Source organism: Merops nubicus, unplaced genomic scaffold (genome assembly GCF_000691845.1).
Source record: "Merops nubicus isolate BGI_N331 unplaced genomic scaffold, ASM69184v1 scaffold3248, whole genome shotgun sequence".
Taxonomy (NCBI): domain Eukaryota; kingdom Metazoa; phylum Chordata; class Aves; order Coraciiformes; family Meropidae; genus Merops; species Merops nubicus.
In genome coordinates, this window is record NW_008626184.1 from 27,287 (window position 1) to 51,195 (window position 23,909).

Consider the following 23,909-nt stretch of genomic DNA (forward strand, 5'->3'; position numbering starts at 1 on the left):
AAAGGTTTTAAGCTGTTTCCTTTAAATTGCAGGACAATACATCTTAATTTAATAGTTGAGAGGGATGGGGAAAGATGCTGCTTTACCCGAGGGAATATGTTTTCTGTGATATTTGTTCATGGCAAATATTTTCAAGCCAAAAGGGAGATATTTTAGAGAAGGAGGTGGTTCTCTGGTGGCCATTATCTCTTAAAATGACTCTCTACTTTCCTTCTCTGTAGGTATTACATTGGTCGCCAGATGTTTGTGGTGGTCTCCACACCAGAGATGATCAAGCAAATCTTAGTGACAGACTTCAGTAACTTCACCAACAGAACTGTAAGTAGATAAAAAGATTGGCTTTGTGAATGGAGTTGATATTACTGGTAATCTGAGCTCAGACCAAAAGTGATTGCGAGGCAGCTGGAAACAGAGGGGGCGGGGGAGAAGTACAACATGGTTCAATAAGACTTTAAACTGTATAAACTCAATCCATACATTTAGTGAAAGACTCCTATTACCAGGACTCTCTGAGGGTGAAAGAGAATGTGCTTAAAAGAGATCCACTGTCCTTGTGATTGAGGCACCAGGTGGATGCCAAAGAAAGAGGATTTCAATATCCAGTTTTGCTACTGACCTCCTGTGAAATCCTGGGAAAAATCACTTACTAGCTCTCTTCCTTGGTTCACAATCTGTAATATGAGGACAGTATTATTTGATTTCTGTCAGGCGTGACTTTGTGATTTTAGATTTTCTAGGGCAGGAGAAGGCTGCTTGGGACAGGGACATTTCTCCTGCAGTTAATCTATGTTGCTTGGTCATACTTATCACTCTGAAAATAATAAATAGTAAAGAATAAAATTGAAGTTAGCAAGGACTAATGTATATGCTGTTGGTTACATGCTTGTATATTAAAGAGCTCTTTTAAAAGTACTGGTTAGAACAAATAATGAGGAGGGAATGGCCAGAGGGATAGTAAAGATTTTCAGCAGTTCCTCAGCATTTTACAAGAAAACACTGTCACTGTGACCATGTGCTGCCTCAGTGCCATCCAACCCATGCTTCCTCCTGGCCCCATTGTATGCTCAAACCTGTTCAAATAAACTCACATGCATTCAGGAGGGTTGTTTGTGCCCTCAGGGAAAATTTCACCTCTGATCAGCTGTCTGTCCTCTGCCCCTCTGGTCCTCTCTGCAGCCAGACAGTCTGTTTGCGGACTGCTTGTCTCCTTTGCTTGCTTCTTTTGGTACATGAGGTTCATCTTGTGACTACCTGTATCTTATTTAATAACCACCTGTACCAGGTGACCTCTGTTCTGCCTATAACTCACATCTGAATGGAAGAATCCTAGTGTGCAAGCTTCTTAGGCTGAAGATGTTGTGTGTGGCAAGGGTCTTTTCCCCATATTTTCTGTTTTGAAGGAATTTCCCACACCTTCCCTTCTTCTACCCCTGGGCAGGAACCCTATTTCTTCCTGTCTATAACTTTCCCATGTTTTTCTTCTGTATATTTGAAGGAGTAAACTGTGCTTACGATTCATAGCAGTAGCTGGTGCTCAAATAACATCTCCCTGAAATTAGACAGCATTCCTCTGAGGGTACATTCAGATACTTGTTCTGCTCTTAATTTTAGTCAGCCTTGTCATTTGAATATATCTGTATGTGCATTGTCTGTCAGGCAAAATTGTTCTTTTTTTCCCAGGCTTTTATGGTCCAAGGTTTATCTCTTGTGGTTGTACATCTGTCATGTTCTGTATTATCCATGTTCTTCTCTAAAATTCAGATAGGTGGAATAACTACAGCCAGTCTCTCTCTCTCCCTTTTTTTATTTTTCAGGGATCTATTAGGTAGAGCTGTGTATGAAGGTTCATATCTTGCACTTATCACCTGACGGTCCCCTGAACCATTTTTGGCACAACATCCTGCTTTATATATGAGGAACTGAGGCACAGGCTGAGTGACATCCTCACCACAAACCAGAAAGCCTGTGGCAGATGGGAAAATTTAACTCCTACCCACCTTTCTAACAAAATGAACAGCTTTACCCCTGTGCTCTATTGCTATTTCTGGCCATCTTAATGCCCAGGAGTCTAATTCAAATGAACTTGCTTCATCTTAAAAGTTTTTATCTGCTTGTTCCATGGTCTTCTCACACAGCTGCAATCCTGAGCATTGATATTTTGCACTTTCCACTTTGTTCCCCTCTTCCACCCATTGTTTTTCACTTACTGAAGATAAGCAGCGTTCTGTTTCTGGATCCTTCCACATGTAACTTAGAGAGCTTTTTCACCTCTTGAATTTTCAGACTGGAAGCTACCTCTCCTCTTTAATTTGCAATTAGCTCTCTTGATGAAGTTTTCAGCTAACCTATATACTAACAGTTCTATATGAAGATAAATAATGCTGGATGGTATATAATGAAGGACAGTGGAATTTATTCAGATGTCATTTTGATTGTATGTGAATAATAACTGAAAGGTGAGAGTGAGCAAAGCACTTTGCAAGTAATAGAATTCTTTCTTCTCATATTGACTAAATAAATATAATTTTAAGACTTTTAGTAGGATTTCTTCTGTTTGTATCTTTGAAAAGAACTTAAAGCAAGCTCCTTTGCTTTAAGTGAGGGTTTACATTTGCTAGTGGAGAATCCAAAATGCAAAATAGATCCCCCCACCTTATTTTACCCCTTCCTTCTCTAAATGGTCTATTGATGAGTGATTATAGAATTGGCATTGGAGTTAGTGCTCTTCATAAAGCTAGGCTAATATCTTTCAGTCCAGACATGGTGCACGCTCATTATTTCAACCCAAAGCCTTTTTTTTTTTTTTTTTTTTTTTTCTCCTAATTGTGTCAGTCTTTAAGGGTGAGAAGGAGGGGAAAGGGAGTGACACTGATGAGTTTGAACAGTCCTTGGGAAAATCCGTCATGCTTCACACCCATGCTCTCACCGGTGCATTTCCAAAATCAAGATTTGTATTTCATTCACCAGAGGTGGAATGTGAGTTATCTAACTCAGAATTGTGCAAGGAGAGTTTATTCACCACACTCTGTAGCCCTTGTAGCAATTATGTTAACAAAGCATCACTAAGTTGCAGGGTGTGCAGGAATAATTGTAAAAGCTAAGTGTGGAAGAAGCTTATATTCCATTTTTATTTTGCTACTCTTTTAATTCATCTTAAAATATGTATACATCAGAGTAAGAGACAATGGGAAATTGAGCTTGTGAAGGACTGCAGACAGTGGATGTGTTTGACAGACAGAAGCAGATAAGATGATGATTCAGTGACCTCCAAGCTTTTATTAAAGGTGTTTATAATGTTATGTCTTGCTTTTCAGTGATCATAAGAAGAATGACATTAATCTGGGATTGTTCACTTGCTGGCTTCTCTCTGGGAAGTCATTAGAAGACCTTTATGGAATCAAGGTGGTTTTGATTTGCTGAGGGGACTCTTTGGAAGCATCTTGTGTCCTGTCTCCACATGCAGAGAGACCTGGACCACTTGTACACTTCTCACACATTGAACCCATCTTCTCATTCATTATGTGGACAGAGTAGATTTTGCATGTGATCAGAAGCAAAAATCCTGTTTACTTTATGCAATCATGTTTCCCCTTGATATTACACACTTCACATCTTTACTGTGAATAGCTTTCAAATATCGCTGTAAAAAGATTTTTTGGTTCCCTTGCCATATTCTGCTGGTTTTGAGTTATTAATCAGTAATTCTTGCGACAGAAGTCTGTGATGACGCAGATCACATCTGCATTAAGGTTCACTTCCTTTTAGAACAAGCAAGTATATCTAGCACACAGGGTATTATTCCCCTGTAGGCATGGGGTATATTTATTGTTAACTGTATAATCAGATGCAATAATGACATTCTTCTTTCCCATCTAGTTTTGACTTAAGGTGGGCACTGTAACCATTTAAAACCCAAAATGTCTACTGTAACATACCTTCATGCTTGAGGCATGTGAAACCTTTTCCCTATGTTTTTAATTATAGTTGAAGAAGAAAAGATGAAAATTAGCTTACAGACCTTCTGCCAAAAAGTATGGAATTGATTTTAATTTAGGTTAACCATGGAAACCTCAGCCAGCATTCTAGGCAGGGCTGTGTTGCAGTAAATGATACCTTTTTCTCACAACTCTGGTAAGTCACCTCTTGAATAGTTTCCTTTTAAGAGCACTAAAACCATTTTTAGCTGCGTTGCTGTGTTGTGAGGGAGATAAGTTTATGATGTTTGTTGCATTCTGCCAGGCAGGATAATGATACATAAACTGTTTTCGGATTGTTTTTAATTTCTGCATTAAAAGTTTGTTTTTGAATTAGTACTTAAGAATCATTAAAAGGTACTTTTAAAAAAGTGGGAGCAGAATGTTAAGATGGAGCAATGTGAAGAAAGAAATTGCCTGGTACACAATTTAAATGACTCAGAAGTTGCGGGGCAAAGTACTTGATAAACATGTGGATCAGTGAGCCCTAAGTTAAATTCTGGCTAGTAAAAGTTTGCAAGGCTGCTGGAGTCATTGCTGTGCCAGGATGCATGTGGCTATCACAAGTGGAAACTCAGAGTTGATCCAGACCAAATCCGTAAATCTACATGCGAACCAGCTGGAGGAGGATGACATTTTTTAATAGAAAAATCTACACCACTTCTAGCTGTAACAAAACATCACTGTTTTCTCTTCAGGAGCTTTGTTGCTACAGTGGAAAAAGAAACAATGGATTAACAAATAATAATGAAGTGGTAAAAGTAAGAACAAAAGAGTAGTGAGGAAGTTGATATAACATGGCAGTATAAATTCTTTGTATCCCTCTTGAAGGAAAAGCAAATTTCCTGGCTTTTTTTTTTTGCTTTCCCTCCCCCAATCTCCTAGTTCATCTGTGTAGGACAAGATTATTCTTTTCACAAATAGAATTTGCCTGTTAAACTAAGCTGTTGACTTCATCTTAGTTTTGTTGTATCTGTAAGGCTTCAGGCCTACCTGTGGCATTAAACAAATAAAATACAGCCACCAAGGAGGAAGGATCCTATTTTCTGCATCTTGTTCAGCTGTGGTCCAGGACAGCTGCTGTGGCCCTGCACGGGCTGTTCTTTCTGGTCTCTTATTAGGGGACACCATACACAGAGAGTTTTATTGCCAGTATATTGCTCTGTCAAAAGGTCTAACCAAATTTGATACAAGATGCCCTTTAGAGGTCACTTCCAACCTCAGCCATCCTCTAATTCTGTGAATTTTGTGCCAGGCCCTCAGCCAGAATAAATCAGCATAACTTCAGATGATCCTATGCCAACTGATCACGATTATGCATCACCAGAACTGGGCTGGGGTGCACAGCTGGCTTCAAAGAGCTCAGTGGGGTGCCTCAGTGTTCTGATTTGAGCTGGAACAGAACTAATTCTGTTCAGTGATTTTACTTTTGCGCTAAATCTCTTCTAAGTAGCAGCACTTCCTGAAATTAGTTGCATTTTTTTGCAGAGAGTGTCTGCTTCTAGAAGTGATAGTGCTTGATGTTTATAGTCACTACTAATAATTGCTATGCAGGAAGGCTCTTGTTTATGCTAGCTCCCATAGAAGCCAAGGTCACTGCTAACTCTTGCACCATACTGGGGTGCATTAAGTGAGAGGTCACACCTGCAGAGAGGGGCAGACAGGAAAAGTGACCCAAAGCTGAGCAACAAGGTATTCCATGCCATATACATCACCTTCAATTTTAAGCTGAGGGATCACAAAGGTCAACCTGTCTTCTTCAATGGCTGGTGTCTGAGGAAAACTCTGTTCATTCTGCCTTGGATCCCAGTCTATGCATTCCTGAATCCAGCTCCTGAATCTGGTTCCCATTTGCTGATGAGTCCAGTCTGGGACTTCCCCAGTGCCTGCCCACACCATCAGTGGTGAAGTCTATGTAATTACCATCAAGGGGCTTGGGTTCAATACTGGGTTTGTAAATATCTGTATATATTTAATTTTATTATTTTCATTAAAGCTGTTCTAGATTTTTTTTGCAATCCATACATCTTTCCTTAATTCCCTTTCTCTTCACATTTTGGAAGGGGGAGGAGTTGATAAAGAGCATGTGTCATTCATCTAGTGGCCGGCCCAGCCCTAACCCTTGACACACAGGGACTGACTCTGTGTATGTGTGTTCTTGGCCTTTTGCAAAAAGGTTGCTTGCGTGTCTTGTGTGAGATCTTACTTGATGCATCCTGCCTTGGTTTTCGGAGTACAAGCATTGCCTGTTTGCAGCAGCTCTTCTGATGTGCTGTCATTCAGTAAACAGTAGCAATCCAGTTGTTTATCCAAACCCACAGTTTGATCCAGCTCATGGGCTGGGCTGTTTCATCAGTCTCTCTCTCACAAAGACAGGTTTTGTTTTGAAAAATCAACCCACTAACATACTTGTTTGGAGACATCATATAAAAGTAGTTATAGAACAAAGAGTTGTATACTGCTGCCAAAAGACACATGCTGCCTTGACCCTATACCCTTGGTTGTTTGGTTTAGAAATGTTTCTTTTCTTCTAATTAAATGTCCTAGGATTATTCCTGGTTGTGTCAATACCATCATCACCATGCTTTCATGTGAATTTCTTAGTTATTTCCAAATTGTTGTTGCAAAGTGCAATGAACTTGGTTTGTAAACAGATGATGAGTGTGCTTTGTTGGAGGCTCACTTTGCCACGAACACGTGGTTTGGAGCACTAGTGACACAGTATGACAGCAGGCAAGTCAATATTTGGAGAATTATGTCAACAAATGGGGAAAAAAGAAAAAAGTAAAATATATATATATATATATATATGTAATGAGATCTTCAATTTCCCACCTTTTAAAATGACTGGTCAGTGGGCTGGTTTAGTACACAAGTGATGCTCCAGTGTGTGTTAATAATTTGGTTGTGACAGTTTTAAAAACAAGCTGTTTTTTTCTGTGAGAGAAGCAGAGGGAAGGAACGTGCTTTAAATTTGTTCACTGACTCAATCTTTTTAGATATGCTTTCATTTTCCCATTCCTTCACCTTGTTTCATCGTGGGGTTTGTTGGGTTCACACAGGACACGGAAGGTGACCAGCGTAATGCTTCTGGAGTGTACATGTCCCAGGATTAGTTGTTACACCTGCATGTGTGCATGCATAGATATTTGTATGCATTTACGGATGCATACTGGTGCACGTGTGTTGATTTGGGGTCTCTGTGATTTGAGGAGAAGCTGAATCTCTAGTCCTCACTAAAGCCTTGTGGATGTCAATTGTGCCATCTGTTATTATGGAAACTTCACAAAATGTGCCTCTTCGTACATGCCACGGTGCCATTTCAGTTCCTGATGCAACAAAGCCATCTCTCCTGATGGCAGGCTGTGCCTTGAACATCCAGGTCTTTGTGATACAGAGCTGTGGTGTTGTCTCCTCCCTCGCTCCCTGACTTTGTAGGACAAATTCAAGTGCCGATCCTGCCACATGTATGATAAGGCTCAGTTTCACTGAGCTGAGAATATTCAGTGCTTCCAAAAATCGTTCCATGCCTTATAAGTGAAAAGGTGTTGAAGCAGTGAATTTATTAAAATTTACCTTTTTTTGCCTAGCAGTTTTCTACAGCTGCTAGATCATAGTTGGTCTGAAGTCTTGGCTGGTACAGCATCATTATAGAAAGGGAATTATGTTAGCATGGAACACATTTGGCAGTATATAGCACTTAACTGTTTAATATTAATTTGTTTGACTGCATATTTGTGGGTGCTTTTGTACAGCCACATGAGCCCTGTTGCTTGAGAGATCTTCCAGTGCCAGTCTCTGCCAGGAAGATGAGCAAGGGCTTTTATCCTTGTTTTGACCTGATGGTTCTCACTGGGCTGTACTGCAGCAGGGACTCCTAGGCTCAAGAACCATAATGATCTATCTCCTTTCTTTCCCCAGAGTGTCTCCATGGCTGTCTTCTAGACATACCAGGATACCTTTCTAGCTTGGTAAATATGTATGTGACTGTTTTGCCTCCTTTACCTGTTAGAATAGCTTCAATTCTGGATTGCTTTTTTCTTTCATCTTTTTTCTTTCAAAGCTTGCAGGTTAATTTTTCTGAGCAATTAAATCCAATTTTGTTTAAATGTTTTAAAGTAGCAGTGCATATGCTTGCAATAGGCATTTTAAAATTAAAATAATAAATATTGAGAGGGTCATTTCTTTCAGACTGTGTATGTCTTTTTATGCATGCACAACAAATTGCCCCTGATTCCCCATATGCTGCAGCTAATAGCACAAAACTAATGTCAAATGATCACTGCTATTGACTGTAAAATTAATCAGACTGGCTTCAGTTAGCCTCAAAGAAAGACTTGACATATTAGTAGACTGTGTTCTGGGAATCACCTGATCCTCTGAATCCTAGCGAGAAGAAGCCTGATTTTGTGATTAGGGCTTTGGGCTGGGATTTAGGAGGTCTGAGCTCAGTTTTTGGCTTTGCTACACAATTTCTGTGTTCACAAGGCCAAATTATTTAGGAAGTGCTTTGTCACTTTAACAAATGGAAAAGAGTATGCTGGGAATTTCAAGCTGAACGTTATCATTAGTGAACGTTGCTGCTTCAGAACTGATGGCAAAGGGTTAGGTTTTGGTTTATCTGATAATTCAATAGTTGTGGTGGGACTTTTTTTTTGTTTCTTCTCAGAAGAAGCTTCAGAAATACAGAGGAAAAATTTTATTGAAAAAAATCTAATTTTTTTATCCCTTTCAAGTAGCTCTCTGTTTTAAAATGTAAGTATTTTTAAGAATTTTTTTAAAAAAATGAAGTAGTTAATATTAACATGTTCAACTGAGTGTATTTTGAGGATTATCTTCACTTAAATTTGTCATTTTTATTTGCAATTCTAATTCAGAACGGGAAACCAAGTGAAATCTCTGTCCTGCAAGATGAGAAAGTTCATATGTACCTACCTATCTTGAACACTTGCCATGTGCCTCTGGTGACTGCTATTCCTAAAAAGCTGTTAACATTTACTTCTATGCACATTCTTATATCTCATTTAATTCAGTGAGCTGTGAGCATGTATTTAGCTAAGTATATTTATTTATAAACTGTCCATAATGGGGATGTTCCCTTAACTAGTAGCCTTTATTTGTCTGTGCCTTGCGTGGTCTCTTCTCACACATTTAAGTATTTGATAAAGACAAGTTTCTGAAGGTTTAGGAAGATATTGATAACAGTTTGGAATGCCACAGAACAACTTACAAGTGAGCCATCTGAAAACACTGATGCTCTGTTAAAGAGGAGAGCCTCTAGCAGGCATTTTATTTTCTTTGAGAGGTTACTTAGATGATTTGTCATTTGAGGAAGGTTTGTTGTCTTGTGATTGGAGGGAGCTCTCCTGCAAGCAGTCAGCATGTACCCAGCAGTGGTGGTCAGAGCTGGGCTTGGAGATAACCACGCTTTTTGTGAGTTGGCTATTTTAACTGGCTAATATATTGTTGTCCAGGTAGGTCATGTGAATTTGTTTGCTTAAGATTTATGAATGTCTGAGTAAGCAAACACTAATATTTGTCATATTTGCAGGTAAGGTAGTAAATACAACCATCTGATCCCTCCTGTATGAAGGGCTAGCAGTTGACGGTAGAAACAGATGGGTTACACACAGATGGGATACAAGAATAAAAACTTTACACATTTTCACTTTTCCAGACATGGGTTGTATCTTTTCAAATGCTATGGGCCATAAACCTTAGCAATATAATAGCAATGTAGTTGACTGTAAGGAGGTTAGGAGGCTTAAAAACAAGTTTCCTCTTCCCTCACCCTGCATTAAGACACGGTATGATGGATCAGTAGGTTGAAACCACAGCTGATATTCAGATGCACAGTCATCTTATCTTTTACAAGATTTATTGTAAGAGTTATTTATCAGCATGGGTCTGAGTATTTGAATCTCTCCTTGAGTCTTTCTCTGGTTTATTAATGGGCCGCAGTGCTGCCATCACCATGGTATCCTGCTACCTCTTCTCCTGTGAAGACTGCAAAACTGCGTGTTAATGAAATTTACATTTTTAATTCTCCACTCTCCATGCCTATACACGTAAAAATGGTTTGCAAAACCATAAGGGAACACAAACTCAAGGACGATCTGGTGTGGAGAAATGACTAGGGTTGCTGTGTTGTTTTGTTAGTTTTTAATGCTCTTTATGTTATTATACTGCAGCCATCATTGGTTCAATACCTGCTCCTAGGTAGACACGAGAACACCAGATGGATTACGTACTTTGCAGCACTAATGATAGTGGCTGATAATGTGTGCAAATCTGCTTTTCACCAATTGTTCAAGGCAGTTAAGAAATACTGAATACAGCTGTACGTAATTACACTTCTTTTGAAACTAAACCAGCCTGTGAAATTTCTGTTCCTGGAAAATGGTCAAAATTAGTCAATAACAAAACCAAACCAAACAAACAACAAAACCCCAAACCCTTTGCATGTGCTTAGTTAATGCTATATTGTGACATACTGTTTCTTCAGTGCAAGACTTCCCAGACAACTCTATTGAAATTTCAAGGGGGGAAAAAAACGCTGCATAATGAAACTACAAAAAGGTGGTTTTGCTGCAGGTGTAGGAAGATGCTGATTTGACAATACTCTGTGCATATGCACTTGTTTGCGTCAGAAGGGGTTTGTGCAGGACTAAATAGGTATGTGTCTCTGGGTGTTGCACTTATGTGAAGGGACATTCCCTCTTTCTACCCTCTCCCCTATTCTTTCATGTGTTTCTTTGAGTTACGGTAAGATCAACTTTCAAAATTATCCTTTTTGGCTTGTTTATCCTCACCTTGTTTTTCTTTCATCTATCATCCTGCAAAATTTCCTTTTCTAAATGACTGAAGAAAAGAAGATCAGAGTTTTACTAGGTTTTGCCTTCCCTTTCCTCAGTTTTTCTCCTGTTGAAACTTGCCAATCACTTTTAAAGCCTACATCGGGCTTTTCTGCAGCACAGGAGATATCATTAAGGCTTTAAACCCACTAATGAGGGAAATGTGCACTGTTTGAAGGCTCCTGCAATATTAACTACATCCAATTATGTTCGGTAAATGTATAAGTGTAGTCAAAACAGGATGAAGGCATATCTTTCTATTCAGGCCAAAAGCAGTCTTCTGAGCCAATCTTTCATCAAACTTACGTTGGCTATTTATTTACCAGTTTTGCAGCACTGTTGTTTGGGTTTTTATTTAATACTGCAACGCTGGAGACAAACAACACTTACAAACAGGAAAGGACTATCTATTCTCAAAGCTCTGTTCCTTATTGAAAGAACACATTTTATCGATGGATAAAATATGTGAAATCTTAAAGCTGATAAATATTGTTTTCCTGTTTAAATACAGTATTGCTTCCTTCTGTAGTCCTGTCCTTAGCTGACTGTGTATGAGTAGGTGTGATACATGTGGAGTGGAGATGCAGTTCATCATGGTCTTTGCTGGTCCTGACCTTTGATTTCTGTTGATTTGTTGTTTTTTAAAGGGATGTTCAACTTATCCTACTTCTTTGAGCATATACTGTGGAGTTAATTTTTCTGAAGCTTATTGATTCTAATAGCGTGGGTTTTAAACAGTCCCTCATTTTTGACTTCTGAAACTGTTGTCAGTAGCAGATTGATTGTTTTGTTTACAGTTTTCTGCCTTTTCCCTATTCTTCACATATAGTAGAGCATCTTGTCCTTTGATTCCTGCCTTTCCCAGTCTGCTTTCATTAGAAGAAGAGTGATTAGTATGTCACTTATTCCAGAATTTATATAGGTTCAGATCACAACATTCAAGTTTGCTTTTTACAGACTTGAGCAATCAGAGTTTAGACCCAGTAATTTATTTTGTTTTCATGTCTTTATCTACACTCTTCTCACTTATGCCCTGCGATAGGACACGGGGTAATGGTCACAAGCTGGAGCACAAGAAGTTCCACCTCAACATGAGGAAGAACTTCTTTACTGTAAGGGTTCCAGAGCACTGGAACAAGCTCCCCAGGGAGGCTGTGGAGTCTCAAACCTTGGAGACTTTTAAGACCCGTCTGGATGTGTTCCTGTGTGACCTGCCCTAGACTAGATGGTCCTGCTCTGGCAGGGGGGTTGGACTCGATGATCTCTGGAGGTCCCTTCCAACCCCTAACATTCTGTGATTCTGTGATTTGGAGATAACTCACCTGCTCATGAACAGAAAGTCCTTTTAAAGCATCTGATGATAGACGAACCTGTTCAGGTCTGTGCAAGTGAAGTTTCACAGCACAGGGAAGTGACTTACATGTGCCTACCCAGAGGTCTAGAAGTTCAGCAGTGAGCATTGGAGCAGATGTGACACTGAAATATATGATAGCTTGAGTGGATGTCTTGTATCCTGCCTAAGATCTTTGTAGACTAGCTGAGTGTCCTCTTTCAAAGGTAGCCAGCAGCAGAAGTCAAAAGACTAGCATAATAGCAAGACAGACAGTGACAGTAATCTTCCTTCCAGCTTATCTGCCCAGCCTTCATCAATGTGTGCTGTGGTGACTTCCAGTGCCAGAGGCTGCATCTGAGTATCATGTCACCCAGTGTCTCCATTGGCTATAAATCCCTACCCCACCACTTGTGAATACTTTCTGTTAACTATTATGGTGACTTTTTTTCATGGATATGCTTTTTGTTTATAGAAGTTATATCTGGGGACTTGTGTGTGTGCAAGTTCATCTCTCTTCAGTGAGTTAATGTAATACATATGGGCGTTATTATACTAAATCTTGCAAGCCTCTGCTTTCCATTTTAAGTGTTTCAAAAGTAGTATTTTCATCTCAAAAATAGTGAGAATAATTCATTCTTCAGTTGTTCATTCAGGTAACAATCTGTTTACCTGCCTTTATGTTGATATCTGAACTTAAACATATGGAAGTTTCTTCCTTTCTTTTTTTTATTTTGTTTGTTTGTTTGGTTTGGTTTTTTTGGTATATAGTGATAATATTCTTACCTAGCACAATGCTAACAACCTTTCATTAAGATGTCTTAGTTGGACCTGCTATTCCCACAGCAAGGCCTAAAAAATGGATCATGTGAGCATTCCTCATCTGGTTCAGCTCAGGAGCTTAATCCATCTTAGTGGACTTTTTCAAAACTATGCAGGCTCACTTGGCGCTGAAGCAGATGATGAATGCGCACACGGGCTCTCTAACAGTTCCATTTCAGTGGTGATAATCTCCAATAGATGGGGTGTGGCATACAGCTGATGGGGTAGTAACATCTTAAATTGAAGCGTCTGTTTTAGTAGAGGTTCTCTGACCAGAGCCTGGAAAGTTCTCTTCTGATCTTTACAAAATCACCTAGCTATTAACTCCAGTAGATTTGTTCTAACCAAAAATTTTTGCCATCTTGTTTTCTTCGCCTTGTGATCATACTGTATGTAATGTTCATTCTGCAAGAGTAAAACCTCCATGGGAAAGGATGTCCAGAGATGACGTGTTCCTTACCACTGGCAATGTGTTTTTGCTGTAAATCAAATGGATCATAAGTGAAAAACGAGTTGGCAGGCCTTATTTTAGTCTCTAGAGAGAATTCTTCTTTGTTTATATAGCAACAACATATCTTGGCACCATTTGTTGTAAACAGTTGATAGCAAATAGTTGGCTGGTCTGGGCCTTAAGAAGGGAACACTCTGTAGTGTGTTACACAGGTGCTGGGGAAGCGCTGCACTGTGCACACAGTGCTCCTCACCACAACCAAAGGAAGCTGCAGAGCACTTGCCAGTGCTGCTGACTTTTCATCGCCCTTAAATTCATGACAATTAAAAGGAAAGAGGAGGAAGGGTGTAAAATTCGAGTTTTCATACCGCATGGCTTGCTCCCAGCTCTCCAGCATAATGAGTGCTCACTGCTTTAGGCACACCTGGGCACTGCTCATTTTCATGTTTCATTCACCTGTTTCTGAAGACTTGGAGGTAGCTAGAGGAGGCTCCATTTAGACCCACAGACACACACAGAGCAACAGGTATATACAAGGATCAAGAAACAGCTATGCTGCAGCAAAAGAAAAGGATTGTTGATCACTGTTATTTATTTACTCCTGCCAGTCTCCCCCCACTGGTGTTAAGCAATAGAAACTAAAATAACTACATTCTTTACTGAAATAATGACCCATTCTTCTGCTTTTCCTTTTATGCTTGCTCCTGCAGAAAAGGGTTTGGGGAAATAAGTAGTAAAACCAAGAACTAACTTGCACTGCTCTTCTCTGCAAGCTTAATTGTAAGTTGAAGATACACAAGATAATATTTTTTTTCTCTTTTCAAGGTAATTGCAAAGGACAGTTTCCCCATTTCCTTTTCTATTTTCGGTATGCGCATTTAGATGAAGCTAAAACTGCACTCTTGCACTTTTAATGCAGCTTTCCTAAAATAATTCTGAATAATTTAACAATGGCTCAGAAACATGCCAGTTTTACTAGTCACTGATCTTCAGTCACATTTTAATATCATCAGGACTATACTGGTATTTCATCAGTTCCAAACAAGCTGTATTGTATCAGAAGCAATGGTGATATCTATAGCTAAAGTTGCCCAATGTCTTCCATTACAGTGCTTACCTTTCAGTAGATTATCAAATGTTAACTGCTTCAATTAATATTTTTCATTGTGAATTTTTCAGCCAAAATGGTCTCACTATTTTGGAGAAGAAGCCTAGGGGAAAGATAGGGCTATTTATCCACTAGGGGGAAAAAATAAGCCCAGAGTCTTTGACTTTGGCTTTGTTCCCTCTAAGCGTAAGGGTTGCATATAAAAACCACTTTGAACATCTGACCAAACTGCTGAAGTTTATAAGCCCCTGAAGAATCTCAGTCAGCAACAGAAACTATTAAGGAATAAGGAAACTTACTTACTAGTATCGCTCTCTGGTGACAGAGCTCTACAGATCACTAACAACTTCTACAAGTTGTCATGTGAGCTTTATGTCTAAATGTTGAGAATCCTGAGTTTGTGATTGATTCATTTCACATGAAAGGGTTTTTTTTTTAATATGTAATATTAAAAACCTTTCAAGACATTGTTATTTATAACTATTACATTGGCAAAATCAAACAGAGATTCTGTGGGAAAAAAATAATGTAGACTATCATAACTAAATAATTGGTAATATTTTTGCATATGCTTTAGGATACAAAAACTGCACTCAGTCTAAGATTTTAAAACATTTTAAAGCTTTATTTGGCTATCTTAATTTCCTCTAAATATAATTGTAATCAAATGCAGAAGGAAAAGATAGCATGTTATATTGTCAGCATCGAGTATTAAAAAATATATATATTTACACCTTACATGGCCCTTAATGTTTTCTGGGATTTGATTAGGAAATGTGTGGAAGATAGAAGTTTTATGTTGTGGCTGACTTCGAAGAGTCGACAGCCAAAATAAGAAGCTGATTAGAATGTTTTGCTTCAGTTAAAAATTCTAATGAAAAGCCAGAGGTATTTAAATTTGCAAAGTAAAGTTGTTTTGTTCCAAAAAACATATAACCCAAGATGTTTTGTTGGATCTTTTCTCCATTTTTTTTCTTGCAGAAAGCCTGGGAAAACAAATTGCTTTTACAGTATTTCCAGGTTCTCTCAACCGTGTTACTTTATTTAAGCTTCTCTAACCAGCTCTGGTTTTACTTTGTTTAATGTTTGATTTTTTTTAGAGGGAATTCCCCCTTCCCAAGTGGTGTTTCACCATGTCAGATTAGACGCTCTCTGAATGCCTCTGCTGCTGGATGATGCAGCCTTGGTTTTTCCCTCCTCAGTGGTCAAGTGGGGCAGTTCTCATTTCTTCCCTTTTTTCCAGCTGTTCCCTTGGTTCTCATTGTAGCTATTATATTATAACAGCAGTGCACAGTCAGTTTTGGCTGTAAGAACTTAGGCTGGTCCCAGGCTTAAGGTTTTTTTTCTAAGTAAAAATTTCAGCAGGGTGTTAGATGTGTTGCAGAGGGTTCTCTTTTCAATTTCAAGATCCCATTTATTTTGCGTGCAGTTGGATGCTGGGGGCATTCAGCATGGACCTCAGATGCGGGAGAAGCAGCTATGCAAAATGAGTGCTTGTGATGTGGAAGTGCGTGTTGTGCTGGACAGCGCTGATGGTTGGAAATTACAAACCCTTCCTTTCCCCATCTCCTACCCACCAGTAGAGCTGGGCTTGGGAGTGCAGATACTGAGAATCTGCAAAAGCACTAGGTGCATGCAATCAAGTGTGATGTGTGTGCTGAGTATGGGTGCAGCCTGGCAAGTTCACTGATGTGTGGTCTTCTAGAGAGTGGGGCCTCTTTTCTCCTTCACATGGGCAGTCCCAGCAGGCAGGATGATAGCAACCTCCACTTGAGTACCCGGTTGCCTTTCCATGTGCAGCCGGCTGTTGTTGGGTTGATACTCAATGAAATGTTGCAGTGGGAGCGCAGTAGAACTGAAGCAATGGGGTGGTGAAACAGACCTCCCAAATCATAGAATCATAGAATCCTTTAGGTTGGAAAAGGCCTTTAAGATCATCGAGTCCAACCCTCAAGCCAACACTACTAAGTCCTCTGCTAAAACAGAATCAGAATCAGTCAGGGTTGGAAGGGACCACAAGGATCACCTGAATGAGGCCTGTTTTCCAAGAAAGGGATTGGTGAGCTCTGTGGCCAGGGCTCAAATCTGAGAGGTTTTTGGTAGTTTTAAAATTTCATCTTATCCTAGAACTCTTAAAATGACAAGATGTGATGTGCTTTATGCTTCATGATCTGCACTACTTGCTGCTACAGGCCTAATACGTTTGAGAATGCAAAAGTAGCTGATACTGTTTCTTTATTTTGAATGAGGTACTTGCTGATACTCTGAGGGGCATTTTAGCTGCTTTTCTTGAAGAAATGAAGTATGAGCGGTGTGAGGAACAGTCTGGTTGCATGTTGTTTGGGAACTGAGGCTGCTTTACTGAAATTGTGAGCTCCAGGGAACTCATGTTAAGTCCTGTAATATTATCTGTATGCAATAGGACTTTATTATTGTTGAAATTGTCTTATGACAAACACTTAAATTTTGATGTGCTCAAATTAATTTGTGGGGGTCAAATGAACAAATGCTATTTCATATAAGAATGTTTTGACATGCTTTGATAAATTAGGAATTTATTGCTTTTGGTCTTTTTTTTTTTTTTACTTAATTGAAGCCAGACAAATAACCACAAATATGAAAATCTTGGAAGATAAAATCCTGCAAGTGTGCTATGCAACTATGTACAAAGTTTTATAGCTTAGCTGTTCTTGAGGGACAAATAAATGAGGAATGAAAGCAGCTACTACTATCACGAAAATGCATTATTGATTTGACAAATAGATGTGGGGATCTTAATACACAAAGTTGTTTTTTTTTCCCCCTGATGTGTAAATACACAATTTATGTATTTAGAAACAATTGTGAAGTTGCAGGCAGGGAATTCAAATTCCTCTGTTAAGTGGATATTGCAAATGTGATTTGTTGACAGCATGTCATGCTACCATTACAGCTGACCTGGAGTTTTCTTTTGGAATGACTCTTCAAAGGAAAACTAACATAGAAAGGGACATATTTGGGTAGGGAGTGCTCTGTCTCTGACTAGCAGCAGATGCTTAGAAAAAGAGCAGGACAACAGGGAAAGTACGGGGTCGTACTTCCTATAGAGTAGCCCCCTAATGTCTGACTGTCCATGGCTAATTTCCTGAGCTGGAGGTTGCATCCATGATTTTAATTTTTAATAGCCCCTTTCTTCCAGTAGTTTGATTTAAAAAGCATCTTGAATCTATTTGTGTTTTTGAAAACCATGAGGAGTCTTGAAAAAAAAAAAAACAAACCAACTTTTATTTGCTTTGTTTGACTTTTTTTTTTTTTCAAATTTTCATTTTGGCGTTGGGGAGAAAAAAAGGTGAAATACTTTCTCCTTGAGTTGTTTTGCATATATTGTAGACATTGTTCTGAAGTACTGATTCCAAGTTCTGTTTCAAACTGTACACTTTGTGTATCAGGTTATCGTCACACAGGAAAACAGATATTAGGCAACAACATTTAGATGCTACACGGGAAACTGAATGACCAATAGTAACTTTTTGAAAAGACTCTCAGCTTTTGGTTATAGTTTATGACTTACTTGTTTACTTTTAGTGTTTTGTAGTGGTTTGAAATTTTAACCTAGACTGGTCTATTTATAATTTTATTTCTATAGTACAACATCTGAGTGAAAGAGGTAAAGCCAAAATTGTCAATAAAATATGAAATGCATGAAAATGTGACATTTGTTAGATATACTCTGATCTGAAGAAAAGTTTTGCACACAAGTAATATTTTTTAACTAAGCCATTGGTAAGCCTCCTCTTCACCTGTCGGCTTGCTTCTGCTAGTAATCAGAAAGTCATAAGAATTTAATACCCATTTGAGGAGCTTAATTTGAAAATACAGATTAAAAGCTCTTGCTCAGCCACACCTACTCCTTAGAAGTGCCTTGAGTCCCTTGGAGCTGGTGATTTCAACACCAATTTCTCAAGCACCTGCCATTCTTTTTCTAAGAATGGTCATAAGCACTTCGGTTCCAAAGTGCTTAGCAGTTTTGAGATCTACCTCATGTCTAACCTAGGAGACCTATGAATGTGATGTTTCAAGAGGAGATGGACCTCACAAGTACCTTTGAAACTGGCTGGTGGTTCAGCCTCTGAAGAAAATGTAGCAGCAGCAGACGTGTTCCTTTGAGTCAGAAGAGAAAATGGTGGAACTGTACCTTGTCAATACAGTCCCCTGTGACAAGGGGAGTTGCCCAGAGTGCAAGAGAAAGGCTTTAATGCATTTTTTTCTGCTGGAAATCGTTCCAAGGTGCTCATTTCACCTCTAAGTAGGTGCCCTACTTAGCAACCTATTGGTGATTCTTGGGAAAGATGCACTTGCATCCTTCTGTGTTGAAACTGTTCCACATTCCTTGGCATTCATGGTAGAGAAGCTAGCGAATCTCTGCAGCCCTATAGGGCAGTCATGATCAGGGAGGCCAGGTTTTCAGATACTGCTACAAAATATTAGTAATGTATCTTTACACAAATAGGCCTTGGAGAGGAACTGGGACTGAAGCTCTTTTCACAAGGGGAATGAATGCTTTAAGTCCAGTTCCAGTTCTCTCCCAAGTATTGCCTGGAAAGGACAGAAGGGTTTAGGGCTATTCCTCCCAGCACCTTTCCCTAGCCTGTACTCCTGCTGTGATGGTTCTTTTCTTCTTTGTTATTCTTTTTTCCTTACTTTTCTTCCTATTCTTACCCACAGGAAGGAATTGCAAGGGTTTTTTTCCCCATGTGTGAGTTTGGTTCCTGCAGTTACAGTATGAAAGTGGGTTACCATCATGACTTCCTTCACTTTTCAGTTGAAGGAAAGGGAGTAGTCCCTGTTAGCAGCTATAGCAGCCTCTCTTCTGCAGTGTATTGTGTTATGATCTTCATGAGAAGGGAGGTGACAGGTCCCCAGAGAGCTATGGGACTCTTCCTGCTTTGCTGTCACAACAGCTTGAACAACTCTGCTCAGCTTTGAACCCTCTTCTGAGGTACCTGATATCATACTCAAGGCATTTGGGTCAGGATTATGACAAGGGGTCAGCAGCCTAGAGGACAGGCATTGGGAGGCTAGGTAGTACTTACAGTCTCTCTTGCTATTCTCCAGAATCTGCAAAAGTCCTGCGAAGATGTCTCTGAATGAACAGACTATGGAATATGATGTTCCTGTGTAACTGAAAGATCTATCCCAAGTTTTTAAGGACATTTTCTGACATTCCCATGTATGATTGAATATATGGGAATGTATCAGTAGCAAAAGTTATTTGGGACTGTTTATCTTCACCTTCTCTTTATAAAAACAAAACAAAAAAAAACCAAAACAAACAAACAAACAAAAAACAACAAACCAACAACAAAAAAACAACCAAAACCCGAAAAAACTCCTAGTCCTCAACCTTTCATCTATGAGAAGTGTATATAAATAGAGAGATTTTTAATAGTCTTATGACTTTATTCAACATTAAAAAGTTCAGCTACATCATCTTGAAAGTAGACTTAAACATTTAAAAACTGCTTCTCAGCACAGCAGAAACTGTGTATAGCACACAGGTTCTCTAGTACAACCTGAGTTTGTTTATAATACTAAACTTTCTAATAAATTAACAGTAAATACTTTTTTCTTTGGTTTGGTTGTTTTGACCCCAAATATGCAAACTGACTACCATATGCAAACTGATGAAGGCATGGACTTAATTTTGATCTTGCTTACACCAACAAATGGAATGATGTGTGACTTGCATCAGGCTGGGTCAGACTGCAGGAGGCCATATGTGTTTATTTTAGCATTTATGAATGGTTATATTTACCTCATTGCAATGACTCGCTTTGGTTTCTATTGACAAAACCATGACTTAAGAGAATGTTTGTGAAGACAAGAGCAGATGTTTCCAGGCTGCTTGCCACAGAGAGGGAAAAAAACCCCACACCGGTATTTGTAAGATGGTATTGGCTGTGCCATTTTTCTAATGAGTAATGATGAACAGTAGCCATTAGTCAGTTGCTGAATGTCCTGATTTGACAACAAAAGAGTGGGCTTGGAGGTGCATTTTTGTATAGTCTGATCTATCCCATAGAGTGGAAGGCAATTGTTGCAACCACTGAAACCAATTCTACTTTGTAACACTCTTTTGAAATATCTTAATGACAGAGGAGAACCTAGAAGTGTGATGAAATAGGTAATGCATGGATATTTTCTCACCCTCTCTGCATGTTGGTTTCAAATTAAGCTGGAAACTTCTACTAGACATTTTTATGAAATTGCAAAGCTTTTTGGAGTTAGTTTGGCCATTTTCTTTTTCCCTCTGCAGCTATAAGAACACCTCCTTAATCATAGATAATAAAATCAAACTTGTTTTCAATGGACTTTTATGGTGGGGGAAAAAGTATAATAGACTATCAGCAGAGATAATGATGAACTGGGAAGGTTTTCAGGAAAGTGTGAGGAAATATCTGTGCATGTAGTTTTAATGGCCAAGGATGACTGACTTCAGTTGTCCAGGTGCAGCAGTGTGGGGTGTGCAGCAGCTGAAGATTTGGCTATAGAATTTAGGAATAGTAAGTGAAGAGTGAGCCTACTTTGGGAGCAACAATACTCGTGTGTAGTGATTGCCTCTGGTATTCTGTGGTTGGGAGTCCCCTCACATGTGGAGCAGAGGAGTGGGAGGGACCCTGTGGTCTCCCCCACTGGGGCATGGTGCTCAGCAGACAGTGCCAAACCTTTGGCCTCTGTGAAGGCTGTGATCTTTGGGTAAGAAGTTAGGTCTTGCTCCAATATGATGATGATTTGTGAAGAGAAGAGCAACGCACATCTTGAAGAGGCGTGGTTATAACATCTGTATAAGCAAGAACCTACTAGATGGAAATGATAACGAGCTATAGGGTATATGCCATAAATGAACTCTGTTCTGTTTTTACAAAAGAGCTGTCCTGCTTCAACCAGAAGCCACTACAGAATGTGTCTTCGAATGTCATGAGTGTAGGGAGAGCTGAGCATGGTTCTTCCTCTTAGAAAACACCAAGAAAGTTTGAAAGACTATACTATATTGGTTTACCAACAGAGAATTTAAAAAACTAATATATGGAGACATTTTCTGCCTTTCCAGTGTCATGATGTCACTTACTGCAGACTTAGTAAGATACATTCTTGGAGATATTGCAGGCCTTTTTTTCATTACTTCTTTTATATAGGAAGAGTTATGTTGACCAGTTAGTGTCATGCCGCTGCCAGTGAGTGGATAAAATACCATATGAGCAGTTCATGGGCTTACTGGTTCCACCTGCTGGCTGAACTGGTGGTGATGGCCTGTCAATCAAGTGGAGTTGAACAAGTGATCTTATGAAAAGGTTTTATGAATAACTCCTGTCTGAGGTATGGGAATAGAGTCTTTTCTTCGTGCTACAAGCTTTCTCCCTGTTTTCTTGTACAATTTAAAAATGCAGTTTCTTAACCAGGTTGGCAAGACCTGATCACAAGTGCATTTTTTAGCAGGAGAAGGACAACAACCCTCTTTAAAAATAAGATGAACAAATTAACCCACTGATGTGCCAGTGCTGCTGCCTGCTCATTACTTCTGGAGCTCAGTGAGGGGGAGAAAGACTAGACTCATTCACCCTGGAGCAATCACAGGTGCCACATGGTATGCACAAGAGCTGCGAGAAGGACGACCTCTCACATTGGGAACATGTCCCAGAGATTTCCCCAGAGAGGGAACAGGGTGGGGGGAACACAGAGCTAGGCTTAACCCTGAACAGTGCAGTGGCCATGGGTACAGAGGAAAGGCTGGATGTGAGAGGAGCAAGTAGCTCTCATTAGCATGGGTTGTAGGGTTGAGACTAGGGCTAGAGTTTGGGATAGTGTGAGCATGGGGTTCCAGCTAAAGCTGGATCCTGGAAAGCCTGCAGGGCTAGATGAAAGCTGAGGACTTACATGAAGGCAAATGGTGTTTCCTAGGTATGACTAATGCCAGAATTAGTGTTGGAGTTGCTGTTAGAATTTGGGATTTGGGGTGCTCTGGAGCTTAGTTCCTTGTTTAAATCTCACCAAGTTGTCAGTGCTAAGGGTTGGCTCCAGCAGGAGTAAACCTTTTTTGATTGTTTTTGTTAGCAGTAGGCTATGATTAAGTCTAAGGTAATAAAGTTTCTAATATCCTATTTTATAGACCAGTTTCTTGCTGCGTTGTCAAAGTACATAGAGTAGATTAGCAGCTGGTTATGCAGAGGTGAATGGTTTGTATTGTAGGTTTCAGAGCTAATAGGTTTTTAAAGGTCTTTAGAGGTGCCCTTTAGGTTCTTTGAAGATTCATCTGGTCAAGATGTTTTAAGAGTTTGTGGCTGCATTAACTTTCTCTTGCTGGTTGCAAACTTTCACCCTTATTTTTCTGCCAGAGGAAGAAGCAAAGGTTTCTGAGGGAATGTTGTGGTGCTGCTGCCCTTCCTCCTGCTCCAGGCAGTCATTGCTGGCTGCCAGAGGTTCAGTCTAGCCTACTAGTGACAAACTGGGAAAAGGAGCAATTGATGTATGAATCACACAAGGCTACAGTTAGACTCAGGAACAAAACAGGGACACGATCTTAGTGCCTGTAGGTCCTATTGATGTGCTTCTTAGCATGGATTTGTCCTTTATCGGTTACATGGACACAGTTCAGGAGGTGAACATGCACCATGGCTATGAGCAGTTTGGATATGGTTGTTCTCCTCAGAAGGGTGATTTAACTTTGGGGACAGGAGGTGTTCTGTATCACTTGGCCTCACAGCCAGAGAAGAAGCACTTGCCTGAATAATGTAGTAATATACAGCAAGCCAGTAAGTGGGTCTGAAGGGTCAGCCTAAGGAACAGCTTAACAGGGAGGGAATTTTTTGACCAATTGTAATGGTGCTGCTCATCTGCAAACATTATTTTGGTTTGTCTCATTTTAAAAGCACAGATATTTTAAAGGATTTGTTTTGAAGCAAATTTCTTCAATTTTTTTTTTTGTTGCTTCTGATGGCATGTCTGTGATTGTGGGAACTCAGTAGCACTTCCAGGTGCGCTGCAGCAGATTACCATGCTGCCAGTAGTTTTCATGCAGCATTATTGTATCACATTCAGAAATGGTTGATTACACAGGAGAAGGAAGTGCAGAGCAGTTGTCGAGTATTTAGATAATGTTAGATGAAATATGAGTCTGATTACATTTGACTTAAAAGCAACCTCCTTCCCCGCCTCAAAACCAAAATCCCAGCCATGAAAATATTACAGCTGCCTCCCATGGTAATTTTTTTAGTGATTTTTATAGGCTCAAGGATTCTCAGATACTGCTAGTACATTGTCCGTTCAGAGACAGGTGACACTTCATCTTTCTCTAAGATACTTCAGGCTCATTCTCATACCAAATCCATTTTCA

The 23,909-nt window shown here is 39.5% G+C and overlaps 1 protein-coding gene across 1 annotated transcript in view; it reads left to right on the forward strand.

Moving 5' to 3' along the window:
• Positions 1–219: 219 nt before the first annotated feature.
• Positions 220–23,909, forward strand: part of TBXAS1 (thromboxane A synthase 1 (platelet)) — a gene marked incomplete at its 5' end in the record, with an annotated part of 129,894 nt that continues 106,204 nt past the window's right edge. The window contains 2 exons of the mRNA XM_008945897.1: positions 220–318; positions 4,955–4,969. Coding sequence (XP_008944145.1) covers positions 220–318; positions 4,955–4,969 — 114 coding nt within the window. The remainder of the gene's footprint in view (positions 319–4,954; positions 4,970–23,909) is intronic.